Consider the following 15250-nt stretch of genomic DNA (forward strand, 5'->3'; position numbering starts at 1 on the left):
ATTGAATCCATTCTTTTTATGTAAGCACTCAAATTGCTCCATGTTTTCAATTTTTAAGGCCTCAAAATTCATTTGAAGCTTCAAAACTCAATCTTAATCTTAAAGAATTTTAAAAACTTAACTAGTTAATATCTTCCATCCAAACCTTATCTTTTTCTTGATACTTACAGGTGCAATGTTAATTTTCCAAGTATAAGTGTTGGGTAAATATTTAGATCCTTATGTGATCAAATGCCAAAAAAAAAGTAAATGTAAAAACTCTCAATATTTAACCCATATAGAAATTTCTAGAGGAAATAGGTCTCAGATATATCAGGCAAACAAACCAAAAGTTAAACTAAATACTTTTTACATGATACAAGATGTTTCATACACATTTAGGTGCTCATTGATCAAGGAAAATGTCTCTAATTCATATGGCAAGGAAAAATAGTCAAACTCAAGAATACCCTTATGTAAGTTTGCAATATGTTGATTCTCTAGAAAAATTATAATTTTATGCTTATTTACATCCCATTTCCTATTAAAAATATTGAAACTATAGTGAAATGTTCACAAATGCCCTCAACATTTGGCACATACTTTACATTTGAGTGAAAAAATAATAGTTATATGTTTGCTAGGCTCTTAGTTATTAGTCCACTAACATGAATCGTCAAATTGATAAAGTGCATGCTCTCACTCTATTAAATAGACCAAAGAAAACAAATCAAATTATATTGGAAACACCTTAGACCTTCATCTTCACCCACTGACATTATTTGTTCATGTATCTATTATACTACAATCAGCATATGAAACATAACACGCCTTGTACAAAATACATAGGTTCCTTATGCATCAACATGATCACCATCTTCACAATTATTAAGGGCATCCTCTAATCAATCTCTACAATCAATAGCGAGAGATTCATAACCAAAAGAAACTGCGTAATGTCTACAATATTACTTGTATAATAACAATATCATCAATCAGTATAGGTACAATCAAGTTACCCTCATGCAAAATCACTAGAGAATGGTCATCATTAGTAGCCTCACTCTAATCCAAGTAAGAAAAAGAAAATCAAACCTATCAAACAAGATACTAGTCTATCATTTGTGTTTATAGTATGTGTACATAATCAATCAAGATTATTAGTTTCATTAATCAATTCAGTTGGATACACTTGCGCACATACACCATATTGTAGTCATAGTGCTACCAACAGTTGTAGAACTACATACCTCAACTTTAATTTGAGCTCCAATATATATTTCATCAATGTCATCTCTAAAGGATGGTTACGTTTCCAACTAAACGTAAGTGAATACACTTTTCACTGTATAAAACTATGATACGCATATTCATTTTTCACATGATTATTTTACTCATTTCTCTTCATGCCAACCAATTCAAGACTACAAACATTTGTGCTTTAGGATGGAAATTTTGAGAGGAAATATTGCAAACAAGTATTCAAAACCTACATTTGTGCTATAATAAAATAATTTTACACAACCACGCAAGAGAAAATCATGCAAACAAGTATTCAAAACCTACAATACATAATAATATGCATATCATAAATAAGATATAAGGAAAACCCTAATGTGGAAAAAGAAAACCTTTAGAAGAATCCTATTCATTTTATAATTTCTTAAACAAATATTCAAATGCACTTCTAGGGTACTCAGTTCGTCCATAAGGATGTTTGTTTTCTCTACCTCTTCTTATGCTTGTAGCAGAAGGATTTGACTATTGGCCTAAGTAGTTTCTCATGCCTTGGTTAAGAGAATCATTATTCCTAATGCTCCCAACTAATTCATTAAATTTGATTTTGTGCATGATTTATTTCCTATTCTTCTTGATAAAAAAGGTGATGTAGCTATTCAATATTTTGCAAATACTTTTAAAAACTTTTATTTGAGTATACAATGGAATTTATGTAATGTCCCTTGCTAGGACTTTAATTAAATTTAGGTCATTTTTCCAATTGCACACTAGTTGCATATATTTTCTTCATATTTCCCCATATCAATGATATTCCCTCAATGTTAAAACTCTTTCTATATATATTATTTTTATTAAGTCATATCTTTTCATAAATTAAATTAAATTATAATAATAATTATATTATAACATATATATATATATATATATATATATATATATATATCGGTAATGTTCCATATATTTATATAACAGAAAACAGAAAAAATTACATATAAGCTATCCAAGAGCAACGAGCCATAGTTAACAAAAAACTAAGACAATTATAACACCCCACCTACAGCTGCCTGCCAGATTTGCATACCATTCCAACAGCTCTGAGCAAAAACCACTAACCAACCTAACCCTGGCTCGAAACTACTACAAACTGCTAAAACCAACACATTACATACAATACTATCATCATAAACAAAACAAAATTTCCATCAACTACCCAATAGCACTTGTTGCACACTAATCCTCCACCATTGTCTTCCCCTGACCTTCGGAGGCAGCTCTCTCACCTTGTGGACTGCGCAGTCGGCAAGGGAAGTTAACCCATTCGCTCTTTGGCTTCTCCTCACCACCTTCCACTCGATTCAGCTCCACCCGCAGCTTCTCCCAAGCTTGCTTCACAGCATTGTATAGAGACAGCTTATTCGCCTTTGCCTTCCACCTTAGGAATGGGATATAGCCATAACGCCTCCCCTCATCCTCATCTTCAAAACACTCTGTAAAATATGAGCCAATACCCAAGACAGACCATTCCAAGATGGAATCGAGGCTACCCAACATATCTTCTTCAAACAAAGACCTTGCAACATATCCCACTTCCTCTGATGTGTTATTTAGCTCCAACCCCCATGCCACTACCATGGAAATCACATCTAGATTGGAGTGACGTTTCATTGCATGCTCCTGAAACTGGGTTTGCCTCAATCATGCCCTCTGTTTTGATCTTCAGTAGGCCCTTCAACCTCTCCTTGCTTACTGGCCCCTTAAACGCCTTCAACTGCTTGTTGGAATCCATGGCAAAGGAGGCCTCCATTGCTACCGTCTTCCCACACTTGCTACAAGAACTGAACATAAACATCATCTTCCCCTCTTGTTATAATTAAGTCACATCCATTCGTTTGCATGCATTAAACTCGCACGCTTAAATCGTCACTTCCAAACTACCTTCCATATACCACCATCACCAAATCAAGACACCCTTCTGACACCAATCTTTTATTCAAATAACAATGACACAAAAACATCAATCTCTCACCCTTCGCACGCATGACCATGTCTAAATCTGCCAACTTCGCTTAACAACAATAAATGACCTTCCTTCGTATAGCTAACCGTTACCAACAGCTAAACCTTCCTCTAATTGCACTAATTCTAAAATCTTCAAACAAAGTTGAATTAATCTGAGGGAAAGTTGTTGCTCAATTTGCCAACTTGTTCGCCTCCACAATCCCTTCCCTATATATGTGGCTCTCCTTAAAGTTTATGAAAGTTTCCAACTCCACTTTGATCCTGTGAATCGGATATTGGTAAAGCCATGCCTACATCGACCCTTTAATTATGCCATCTAGAATAATTTTTGAATCCCCCTCTAAATGAAGATACTTGATACTCAATTTTTTACCCAAAAAAATGGCCAAAAGTGCAGCCTCTATCTTCGTCGCAGTCTTAGTGCCATCTGCTAGCCGCTTTGCTGCAAAACCAATAATGTCCCCTGTTCCATTCCTTGCAATTGCCCCTGCACCCGATAATCCTTTATTACCTTTTGAGGCACCATCAAAATTAATTTTAATCCACTCCCCCGCTGGTTGGCGCCATCTAATCGCCTTCCTATCTACTCTCACCTTATCTTCCCTTCCACCATCATTAGCCCATTTAATTTTAATCCCAAATCGTAATTTTTACACTCTACTATCCCACCAATTGAATTTACTCCTCAGGTGCTATAACACACAATTTGCATTCATACATTCCTCAATAGCTCGATGAATTCTGTCCCAAACCATCTCCACACTCTCCAATCTATTTTGAAAAATTTACCTATTATGCTCCTTCCAAACTTCCCAAATCACTAAGGCTAGGCTAACAATCCAAATATTTGAATAGATGGATTTATTAAAGTCTAACAGCCAACTTTGAAACACACCTAAGAGAGATTCTGGTAGGGGAGCCGACAAGCATAACTGCCTCATCAAACACATCCAACATTGTTGAGAAAATTCACAATGAACCAAAAGATGATTCATAGTTTCCATTACACTAAAACAGAGAACACATCGAGATGAGCCCACAAAACCAAACTTGTACCTCCTATCATCCGTAAGAATCCTGCCCTTCAAAGCTAACCAAGCAAAGGCACCAGCTTTAGGCAGGCATAGTTTATTCCAACACAACTTATGGGGCCAGAATTCTAAAGCAGGAGCCTTTCTACTAAGCTGATATCCTAATTTAGCTGAGTAACCTCCACTCTTAGAGGCACACTAGATGATTCTATCCTCTTTGTTACTCAAACTCACCTGCCTATCCTAAAAAATAACTTTCAACTTCAATTTAAGTTCCTCTAACAGCTGCAAATGGGAGAAATCCTTCCACCCCCAGTAAAAACCCACCTCCGATTACCTCTCCTCCACATAACAATCCACTATTTCTCCCCATTCTACCTCCATAATTGGAATAAGATCTTCAACTCCCTCAAGATCAACCAACCTACTCAATCCATTCCAAGAGTCATACCAAAAGGAAGTTGTTTCCCCATTTCCTAAATGCCAAGAGATGTGGTTAGTAATGATAGGCTTGCACTCTAGCATAAAATTCCTTACCGGTGATCCCTTCAGTAGATTTCTAACAGTAAGGATCCTCAGCGGATCTCTAGAGTCTAAATATTTAACATGTAAGATTTTAACCCATAATTGATTAGGATTCTCATACATTTCCCAAATTATCTTAGGACACAATGCCTTGTTAACATCATGCCATCTACGCAAACCCACACCTCCCTATTTCTTTGGCTTACACAAAGCTTCCCATGCACTACCAAAGGAATTTTTTCTTCATTAAGGGTACCTTTCCAAAGGAATTTCCTCATCCTTTGTTCAATATACCTTAGCACTTCCACCGGAATTTTCAAATAGCTCATAGAAAAGGTTGGAATTGCTGAAATAATAGTCTGTAGCAATAAAATCCTTATTGCAAAGGACAACCACGTCCCTTTCTAACCATCCAAGTGCTTGATGCAACTATCAATCAAATCCTTCCAAAGATTAGAATTATTTCTACCTTGAAACAACGAAATACCTAAATACTTATTAGGTAACATCCCATACTTTACCCCAAAAATTCTACAAATCCTTGCCTGAATCTTGCTTGCAGTATTAAAGAAAAAGATCTCAGATTTTTGCTAATTAATGAACTGCCCCGACACTTCGCCATAAACCTCCAACACATTTTTAATACAATGAGCCTCCTTTATACTTGTCTCCCCCATTAAAAAATTATCATCTACAAATTGTAAATCCGTGACCGGATCCACACCTCTTGCAACTTGCAACCCATGCCATTTTTTATCCTTTCTAGCTTTTAAAATTGATCTCCCCAAAACTTATGCCAAAATAATAAAAAGAAAGGGAGATAGTGGATCCCCTTGGCGGATTCCTCTCTTTATTTCAAAGAAACCTTGAGGGATTCCATTGACTAACATAGAGATACGAGAGGAATCTAAACAAGAGAGGATCCACATGCACCAGTCACTGTTGAAGCCAAACTTGTCAAGAACTTTTAGCAGAAAAGGCCTATTCACATTATCATAATCTTTTTTGAATATCCAATTTAATCATCATCCTGACCTCCTTATTCAATTTCAATGAATGTACTGCTTCGTGGGCTATAATAATACCTTCATAGATAGACTTTCCAGGGGCAAACCCACTCTGTTTAGACGAGATAATTGTAGCCAATACCAGCTTTAGTTTATTCACCATTACCTTAGAAATCACTTTATAAACAGTGTTACAGAGAGAAATAGGCCTGGAATCATTAAAAGTCTCTCTCTCCCCTTTTTTGGGTATGAGGGATAAAAAAGTATTATTCATATCTTTGAAAATAAAAGTCTTCTTTCTCGACTCCTCAACAACTTCCCAAAGTTCTTGTCCCAAAAAATCCCAAGCTTCCTGAAAGAAAAGAGTAGGAAACCCATCCAGACCAGGCGCTTTTTCCTTTCCCATGCTAAAAAGGGCAGTCCTAACTTCCTCCCTCGAAATTGGGCAAGTCAACATTTTGTTCTGGGCATCTGAAATCAACTTAGGGATTTCGTCCAGCAAGCCAAGACAAACCTCCTCGGAAGCTTCCTTATGCTGAACACCTAGCAGATCCTTAAAGAACCTTACAGCCTCCCCATTGATATGTGCTTGATTTGTAATGGTATCGCCATTCGAGTTCTTTATAGAGAAGACCTTGTTAATTGATCTCCTTTCCTTTACAGAATTATGGAAATACTTGGTATTGCGGTCACCTTCTTTAAGCCACAATTCACAAGACTTTTGCCTCCAAAAAATGTCTTCCTTCTGTAACACCGTAGCATATTTTATTTTTAGATTCAACTCTTGTTGGTAAAGAACATCATCCATAGCCCCAACCATAACCACCTCATTAACTTTCGCTAACTTTTTCTCTAGCTTGAACTTTTCATTGAAGATATTTTTAAACACCACCCTATTCCGTACTTTCAGTTGCTCCTTTAAAAACTGCAATTTATTAAAAAACTTGAAAGCACAGGTGCCTTTTGATTTAGGAGGTGAGCTCCACCAACTTTTAATCAGATCCAAAAAGCCATTTTCTCGCAGCCAGATTTTTTGAAACCGAAAAGGAGTGTGCTCCGGTGTTGAATCATCCCTAATATTTAAACATATAGGAAAATGATCAAAACTTGTAAGAGGTAAAATGTCTGCTCAGCATAACCACTCCATGTTGAACCAATCACCACCCAAGAGAAAATGAACAATCTTTTCAACAATATTAGTGAAACCTTTCCTACAATTAGTCCAAGTAAAATCTCCATTAGAGAAGGGTAAATATTGTAGATTATTCATAAGAACAAAATTAGCAAACTCCTGATGACATCTATTTAAATTGGCTACCCCTCATAGTTTCTCACTCGAAGATAGTATTGCATTAAAATCACCACCCAACATCACCAACTTGCCCTCCCCCAAACTCAATTTGTCCATCAAGGTTGCCCATAGTTGAGATTTCAAGGTCTACTGACACGACCCATATATATTAAAGGCCAAAAAACTCATCTGCAACTGAAAAAGAAGAAATATTCACTAGTTGCCAGTGAGGGCCAGAATCCACCAAAGAAATACAAATAGAGGCCTCTTTCCATAGGATACCCAAACCCCAGATGCACCATCAACATCTACTAACAAACACTTCCAAGACAACAATTTCTTAGAAAAGACCCCCCTACCTTCACCGCTAAGTTTCGTTTCTTGTAAGAAAACAACATCTGAATTAGCCTATTCAAGCACACGTTTGACCAAGCACAATTTGTCAAAGGCATTGCAGCCCTTGACATTCCACGAAAGTAGCCTCATGGCTTCTGGGAAGAGGTATATCCTCTTCCTGATCTCAGCAGTTTAGCTTGGTCCACTACACAACCAACCATGGCAAGTTTAACACTCACCATTTTCGGGCCCCTTTTTTCCTTTTCCGCAACCTTAGGTTTGTTAATGCCTGATGATGTCATTCAAATGGAATGCTCTTGTTCCAACACCAATGAATCCAAAACCCCACACTCATCTGCTCCAAGATCCTCATCATATGAAAACTCCGATTTTGAAGCCGGTGCATCCCTCCTACATTCCTTCTTGCTATCCAAAAAGGACTCCAACATTATGATTGGAGATATCTGTATGTCTTTGCAGATTTCCTCTTTCGCCCAATCCTTGCCCTCCAGTAAAGGAAAATCCCCCACCTCCTCCTTACCATTCTCCTCCCTCTGAAGCATTAGCTTTCTCTCCACCAGAACATGTTTACCATCCTTACCATCACTCTTATCTAAGGTATGCAGAACAACAGAACTAAGACCCTGATGGAGAGGAACCTTTCCCAGGGTTCCCTGGATAATCTACTGGGAGTAAGGAGTCTCTGTAACCACCGGCATAGACTAGGCAGTAGTCTCACCGTTCCCTTCAACACCTATCTCGTAGCCATTTTCACTAGGATTTATCTCCCAACCCTTAGAGCAGACCCCATTTTTGTTAGGTCTACATATCATTTCCTCCTAAAAGGAAATTGACCACAAGGGAATGATTTCTCGCTACTGCTCAATTTTCTTTATTAGGTCCAAGCAGAAGTTCTCCATTTGCCCCTTCCCTTTCCTTAGCTGCCCTTGAGGATTAACATGATCAGCATAGCATAATCTGCATCAATAACCACCACAAATTCTCCTTTCAAGGTGCGAATAGCAATTTGGTCTAGCACAGAGTAACAATCTTGCATCTTAATCGAAATCCTAGAAAACTGAAACAAGCGGTTCTTTTCTAGCACCTCTTCAGATTTAAGAAAAACTCCTAAACTATTCCCAATCATCCTCAGGTTTTCCTCATCCTTATACTCCCATGGAAGATTTTTTAGGTTTACCCAAATCAGAACTTCCTTCACTTTTTTAGTCTCTAGGTTAAAATTTGGCTGCCAATCACAAACATAAAAACCTATTCCATCCATCATGTATGGGCCTCCACTCAATATAGCCTTCTTATCATCAGGTGTTGGACAAATAACCATGAAAAATTCATTCACCAAAGGCTTGAGCACCATATTTTCCCCCCAGTTTGCGTTTAACCAATCTTGGATTTTCCTTAAAGATGGCCAAGGCCCTAACCATTTCAAAAACAAAGCCCCACACTGAAGGCGTTTAACCGACTCACTCCAAGAAAGATTTTGAACTGGCAGAGTTGAAACCCTAAAAATATTCTTATTTAGGGTATCAAAAGACATACCCGCTATTGTCGTCTGCTCCTGTTGGACTTGTTTCGGTCGCTAAAACTTCCTTTCAATCTTCTTAAAATCAAAATGATGGGGCAAAGCTAGGTTACCATTAAAACGTTGGGGCGCACCATTTCCTTTCCACCCACGCCTTTGGTCATACTGCAAATCCCTGCTCCAACCATTGGTATTCCTTCATTGAGATCCCTTGTCATTAACTTGTTTATCCCGATGGAAGATTGAAAATGGCCACGATCCACCAAAAGCTCCACCCTCCAGTCTAGTCTGCCCATGTGCTCTCAACATGAAATGCCTATTACCTCTGTTCCTGCCAACTCTCCCATCTCTTCGCAACTAGGGCGCCGTTATAGCCTCACCCTCAAACCTTGGTTTTCGTCGAGGAGGTTGCCAAGCTTGCCTTATCACCATTTTTCAAAGATATATCTTATATATTTATTATTATAATATTAATATTAGTATCATTACATATAAGGTGTAATATATTTAGATTATTAATCTAAATATTTTATTTTATCGCTTAATATGATATTTAATTTTCATATTAATATAATATGCAGTATATAATATAATAATAAATTATACTATATTATTATTGTTATTATATTTTTATAAATCTTTTTGTTGGGGATATCATAGTCCTCCCCTCTTAGATTTTGCTTGTCTTTGACCAAAAATCATTTACACACGAGTTTTTGTAGAACTATCATATGATGTATATAATTGGATGCAAGAAGATTTAGTATACATCATAATGCATGAAATCACAAAGCATACACGAGGTAGACATACAGATTCAGGAAAACACGAAGTAGAAACAAAAACATGAAGCAGACACATGAATGCATGAAAACACAAAGAAGAAATAATGTAGACACATAATACATGCATTCTGGACCAATGTCATATAGTTCACTAGAATCAAGAGATGATTTACAAAATTTAATTCTTCGATAGAATCATATAACCACAAGTAATCATTAGTATGCATGTGTATATATAAGTTTCAAAAAATGTGTCATGATAAATTAGTTCAAGCTAATTCTCTAATAGAGTTAATTTGTTCATCTTTTAACAATCATATAAACCTCAAAAGATTGAAGAAGTTGATGTTATCCAAGTTTCCTAGATGCCAAATGTGCAAATGGATTCCCTCGAAGTTTATAGGTCCAAGCTCGTGTCTTGAAAGATCACAGGTCGCTGACCCCTACCCTATCTTGGGACAAAGGTTCAATTGCTTGGACTTAGACAAGCCCCTACTTGGTAACATCACTACCTTCTCTTATTGGCCATATAGGGTCTAATATTAATTCTTATATATCTGGTCATATTATTATTTCAACCAGTGAAGGATAGAGTAGATGTTATTATCTAAATTTAGGATCAGAAAGTATAGATGTTATCCAAGTTGCCTAGATGCCAAATATGAAAATAGATTCCCTCAAAGTTTACAAGTCCAAGCCCATGTCTGAAGGATCATGGCTCACTGACACCTACCCTACTTTGGGACCAAAGATCCAATTGCTTCGACTTAGGCAAGCCCCTCGATAAAATCATACTCTTCCTCCCACAGATAAAATATTAAAATTTTGAAAAAATAATTTAATTTTTAATGATAATGAATTGGGGAAATAATGAATTCACTATATTTTTTCCCCTATCCTTACCAAATACATTTAGGAGTCTGGAATTCACTTAAATCACATATTCATAATGAATTGGGCAAATAGTGCTTACCTCAACACTACCTTACCTTCTCCATGCACACGATCCATGGAAAGGATTTGTGTTCACTTTCATAAGCTATACAATTCTTCAACAACTTTTCAATTTATTACAACCTCTCTTCAATTATGTTACCTCAACTTTGTTAATTTATAGGATCTTTGATAGAAATGATAACAGATTTATATCAGACTTTACTTACTTTGGTTTACTTGAATGTAACAGGTAGATACCTTCAGAATGCTTTTGATATGTTGTGACTGGAATGTTGAATGTTGATAGGAATGTAGTTTGTAATATGCAATGTTTCTTTGTTAATTTTGGGACTGCAAGTATGTTATGTCTTTCATATTGCCTTGTCCACTGAAGAGAGTAACTATATATATAAATGTGAAGGGTTATGTCCCTATAGGGGCATGACTCCACATGGCCAAAGGTTACGTAGGGTCATGACCCTACGTCGTCATAAACAACCATTTCATAATCACTCGGTAATTTTATCATGCCCAATAATGACATGTTTGATAATACTCTTAATGTATATCGATGGTAATACAAATGAAGCTTGATCCCTGATCAGTGAAGATACTCAATAACTGAAGGTAATCCAATGTGAATTGGTAGTAGTAGTAATATCAAGCATGGCAATAACCCGATGTGAATTGGTAACAATAGTAATATATATGCCTGATCTGAATCATGTCTTGTTTAAGTTGTATACATACATATCTATACATATATACATACACATATTATCATGTGTGTGTGTGTACACTAGAGCATAATAAATAAAAAAGATGATATGAGAAAACACAAAGAAGCCAAAAAATATTATAATAATAACAAGTAAAAATGAAACATATTTACATATGTGCTTATGTCTCATATATAGTAACATATCTACATCACACACACACACACACACACACACACACACACACACACACATTATAGATGTCAGTAAGTTACTAGATATGACACATAGGACATATGTATATATGTTTCATTTTTTACTTATTATTATAATACTTTTTGGCTTCTTTGTCTTTTCTCATTTTGTCTTTTTTTATTTATTTATTATTTATTTTAAAACTCTTTTATTTCTTCATTGTGCTCTTGAGTGCTATCATCTTTCTTTTGATTCATCTTTTATCCTTTTACTTTCTCTTTACTTATATATTGACTCTCTAGCTTACTTAATTTGTTAGTATATCTGACTTTTCTACTTTTGCTTTTGTATCGCCCACTCGGTTTATTATTTTTATTTGTGTTTGGGGTTGTGTCACATCAACTCTCTCCCCTCCCCTGTCCCCTTCCTCCCCCCCTCCCCTTTAAAGCCTGGTGGATTTGCATTTTACTTTTTTATGTTCTTTTCTCTCTAGCATCTTGATGATGGATCATGTAGGATGATCCAAAATGTTGATGTAAAACAACTATACACAATCAAATCCAAAAATTTAAAGCATTAGTTCATTTTTCCAATTGCACGCCAGTTGCATATATATTCTTCATGTTTCATCATATCAATGATATTCTCTCAATGTTAAAACTCTCTTTATATATATTATTTTTATTAAGGGTTGTGTCTTTTCATAAATTAAATTAAATTATAATAATAATTATATTATATTGATAATATATGTTATAATATAATATTATAACATATATATTAAATTTAATATAGGAAAGAGTATTGTTAAAAAAAGGCTATTGAAATGTTGGTCATTCTCTAATCTATGCATTTGCATGGTCTCCAAAAGGGAATTTTGAGAAGGTTATGGAGAGATCTACACCTAATTGAGAGGAAATTAAAAACCTTCAAGCAAAATTTTGGCTTTTCATCCCTTAAATCTAAACCCACTTGGGACTGTTCTGCAAGTTGAGGAATCTAGGGTTACTCTGCCACATTTAAATGCTAAAGCCCTCTTAGCTCTCACTCTAGAAGTGGAGTTCGAATAAATCATTTCATTGGAACTTGAAGGGGAAATTTTCTCCTGGGAAACTACTTTGTTAGGCATTCTTCATGCTTGCTTCCATTGCAAGCTTAATGGGCATCTTAAAAAAGATTGCCTAATGCTCAAACTTCAGTTTGATAGGGCTAAAGTGATAGTGGAGAAACACAATAATGACTCTCATTTATCTAAACCTACAACAAGTTCTCTCGATCCTCTAAAAACCAACACAAAATCTAATTTAGCAAAAAAAGACAACCCTTTAATGGTTGAAGTCGAACCAAAGGACAAGACAATTGAATTAGAAGCTATTGATAGAGGTGAAATTATCACTCTGTCAAATCCTTTGTATAATAGAGAATTTTTTGTGATCCGATCGGACATAAGGAGCCAAGTATTGTTGAGACTCATCCCATGACCCTTGCTATGGTAAGGCATGATGATATGGAAGAACGAAGAATTAGAGACATCCCCACCAGATTGAATACTCAACAATTGGCCATTATATCTATTAATGAGAAAGAAAAGATTATTAAAAGTGCTATTGTAAACCCTAAAGAGAACAATAGCCTAGCACTTGAGACCCCAAAGGAATTGTCCCTTGATTTGGGAGATCCTTTTACATAAGTTGTTAGAAAGAAGAGGAAACAAAATGAGAGAAATTCTCTCTCCAAGAATTATAGTAGTAAGAATGGTATCTTTCATAGGTTGTACAAGAATCAAAAGCCTTACTCAAATAATATGTCTTCCATGTTGCACATACATAGCTAGAATGTGAGGGGGCTTCAAATGGCAGACAATAAATACTCAATTAGGAGCTGGTGTAACAAAATTAAAGAAAAAGACATCATTTTTCTTCAAGAAATCAAAGCGGCAGGCTTTCAAGCCTATTGTATGATGAGATTTTTATGTGATAAGGCTATAGGTTTCCACTCCAATCATGAGAGGGGAAAAGGAGGTATCGTTATCCTTATTAGCCCTAGTTCGTCTAATTTTATTTTGGATCATGGAAGTTCTCCACGCTAGAGAGCCTTGTGGGTGATTTTTAGGAGAGACAGTGAAGTAGTTGTTATTTGCAATATTTATGCCCCCAATGACTATAGGGAAAAACCAAACTCTAGAATTGGTGCTCTGCAAGCCTTCCTAAGGCTTTCTAGATATTTGCTAGTGATTTTAACATGGTGGAAAAGGGGAGTGACAAGCAGGGTGGACTAAAAATGTCTTGGAAAGAGAATGAACAATATTTTTGGTTTAAATTTAAAAGATCTTTTAGTTTGATTGATCCTCTTGAAAATAAGGGAAGTGAGTTCCAGGATATCTAGTTTACTTGGTGTAACAATCAAGGGGGGGAAGTAGAGTCTTTTGCAGATTAGATAGATTTTATGGGGACTCCTCATTCTTCTCATTTCAAACAAGAGGAGGACAATCTCCAGTTGTTGTGTCCAATGTAGCCCTCTTTGACCATTCTCCTATTTATACATTGGTTCTTCTTAACCATGGCAATGATGTGAGGGTTGGCATGTCTAGATCCAAGATGTTCAAGTTGAAATCTTCTCTCTTAAAAGATTCTAATGCTAAGAATGCTATTAGAATGGTTACTTACTTGTCTAAGATGTGTTCTCTGTTCTTGAGACTAGTAAATCAATGAGATGCTTTAGTTAATGCTTGGAGAAAGATTTACCAAATTGCTAGTAAAAATATTGCTTTTGAAAGAAATAGGAGGGTAAATGAGCTTCAAAACATACTTAATGAGATTGAATTGGAACTTCAAAATAAAGGAGGAGATACCAAGTTAGAGAAAACCCTGATTTCTACCAAAAACCAACTGAGAGTCATACAGAGATATAAGGTTCAAGGTTAGAGAATTAGAGCTAAGATGAACTGATTGAGAGATGGGGATGTTGGGTCAAGATACTTTTTCAATGTTATTAGGACCAAACAAAATAGTGAATTGATTGAGGAGGTGCGGATTGGAGATGATAAAACTAATGCCCCCAATTTAATTAGTAAGGCTTTTTATGACTTATATCCTGAACTTTTTTCATCTGAGGTTAGGTAGGAGCAAAATGAGGCCTTAAATGTTGTCTGAGCATTATCCAAAAAAAAATTCTTCCCTGAACTCTGACAAGATTAGCAAATGTATCTCTCTAGATGAAATCAATGATGTCATCAAATCTATGGCTAATAAGAAATCTATAGGATTGGATGGGCTCACAAGAAAGTTCTGTAAAGATAATATCAAATGTATTGGTGAGGAGTTGCTAGGTTTATATAATGATGCTTTTGAGCATGGTTCCTTAGGCACCAATGTGAATAGAGGTGTCATCAAGCTTCTACCAAAAAATGGGGATAAATATTTGGTTAAAAATTGGAGACTGGTTACCCTGCTAAATCTATCCTATAAAATCATTGCCAAGGTATTAGCTAGAAGGATTAATGAAATTCTTAGGGATTTTGTTTCAATTACTCAATTTGGCTTCATTAAGGGCAGATACATATTATAAAATCTTATAACTTGTTGGGAAGGAATGCATTGGGCTAAGGTTGATGGGAAAAATGTAGCAATGATCTTGTTAGACTTTGTA

At 35.8% G+C, this 15250-nt stretch overlaps 1 protein-coding gene across 1 annotated transcript; it reads right to left on the minus strand.

Moving 5' to 3' along the window:
- Window positions 1–3527: 3527 nt before the first annotated feature.
- LOC149550675 (uncharacterized) lies at window positions 3528–7221 on the minus strand. Its single transcript, XM_089789566.1, has 4 exons — window positions 7163–7221; window positions 5879–6873; window positions 5727–5793; window positions 3528–3840 (listed from the first exon to the last, which is right to left on the minus strand). The coding sequence occupies exons 1-4, from the start codon at window positions 7219–7221 to the stop codon at window positions 3528–3530; spliced, it is 1434 nt and encodes a 477-aa protein (XP_089645692.1).
- Window positions 7222–15250: the final 8029 nt, after the last annotated feature.

This window comes from Cupressus sempervirens, chromosome 6 (assembly GCF_028749045.1).
Source record: "Cupressus sempervirens isolate cs-2001-9-10 chromosome 6, ASM2874904v1, whole genome shotgun sequence".
NCBI lineage: Eukaryota > Viridiplantae > Streptophyta > Pinopsida > Cupressales > Cupressaceae > Cupressus > Cupressus sempervirens.

Excerpts from the sequence above, each read along its gene's own strand:
- LOC149550675 (XM_089789566.1), bottom strand. The coding sequence starts at position 7,221 with ATGGGCAACCTTGATGGACAAATTGAGTTTGGGGGAGGGCAAGTTGGT. Across the intron at positions 6,874-7,162 it reads CAAGTTGGTGATGTTGGGTG|GGATGATTCAACACCGGAGC; the intron begins GTGATTTTAATG and ends TTTAAATATTAG. Across the intron at positions 3,841-5,726 it reads TTTGGCTTCAACAGTGACTG|GGAAGATAAGGTGAGAGTAG; the intron begins GTGCATGTGGAT and ends TGATGGTGGAAG.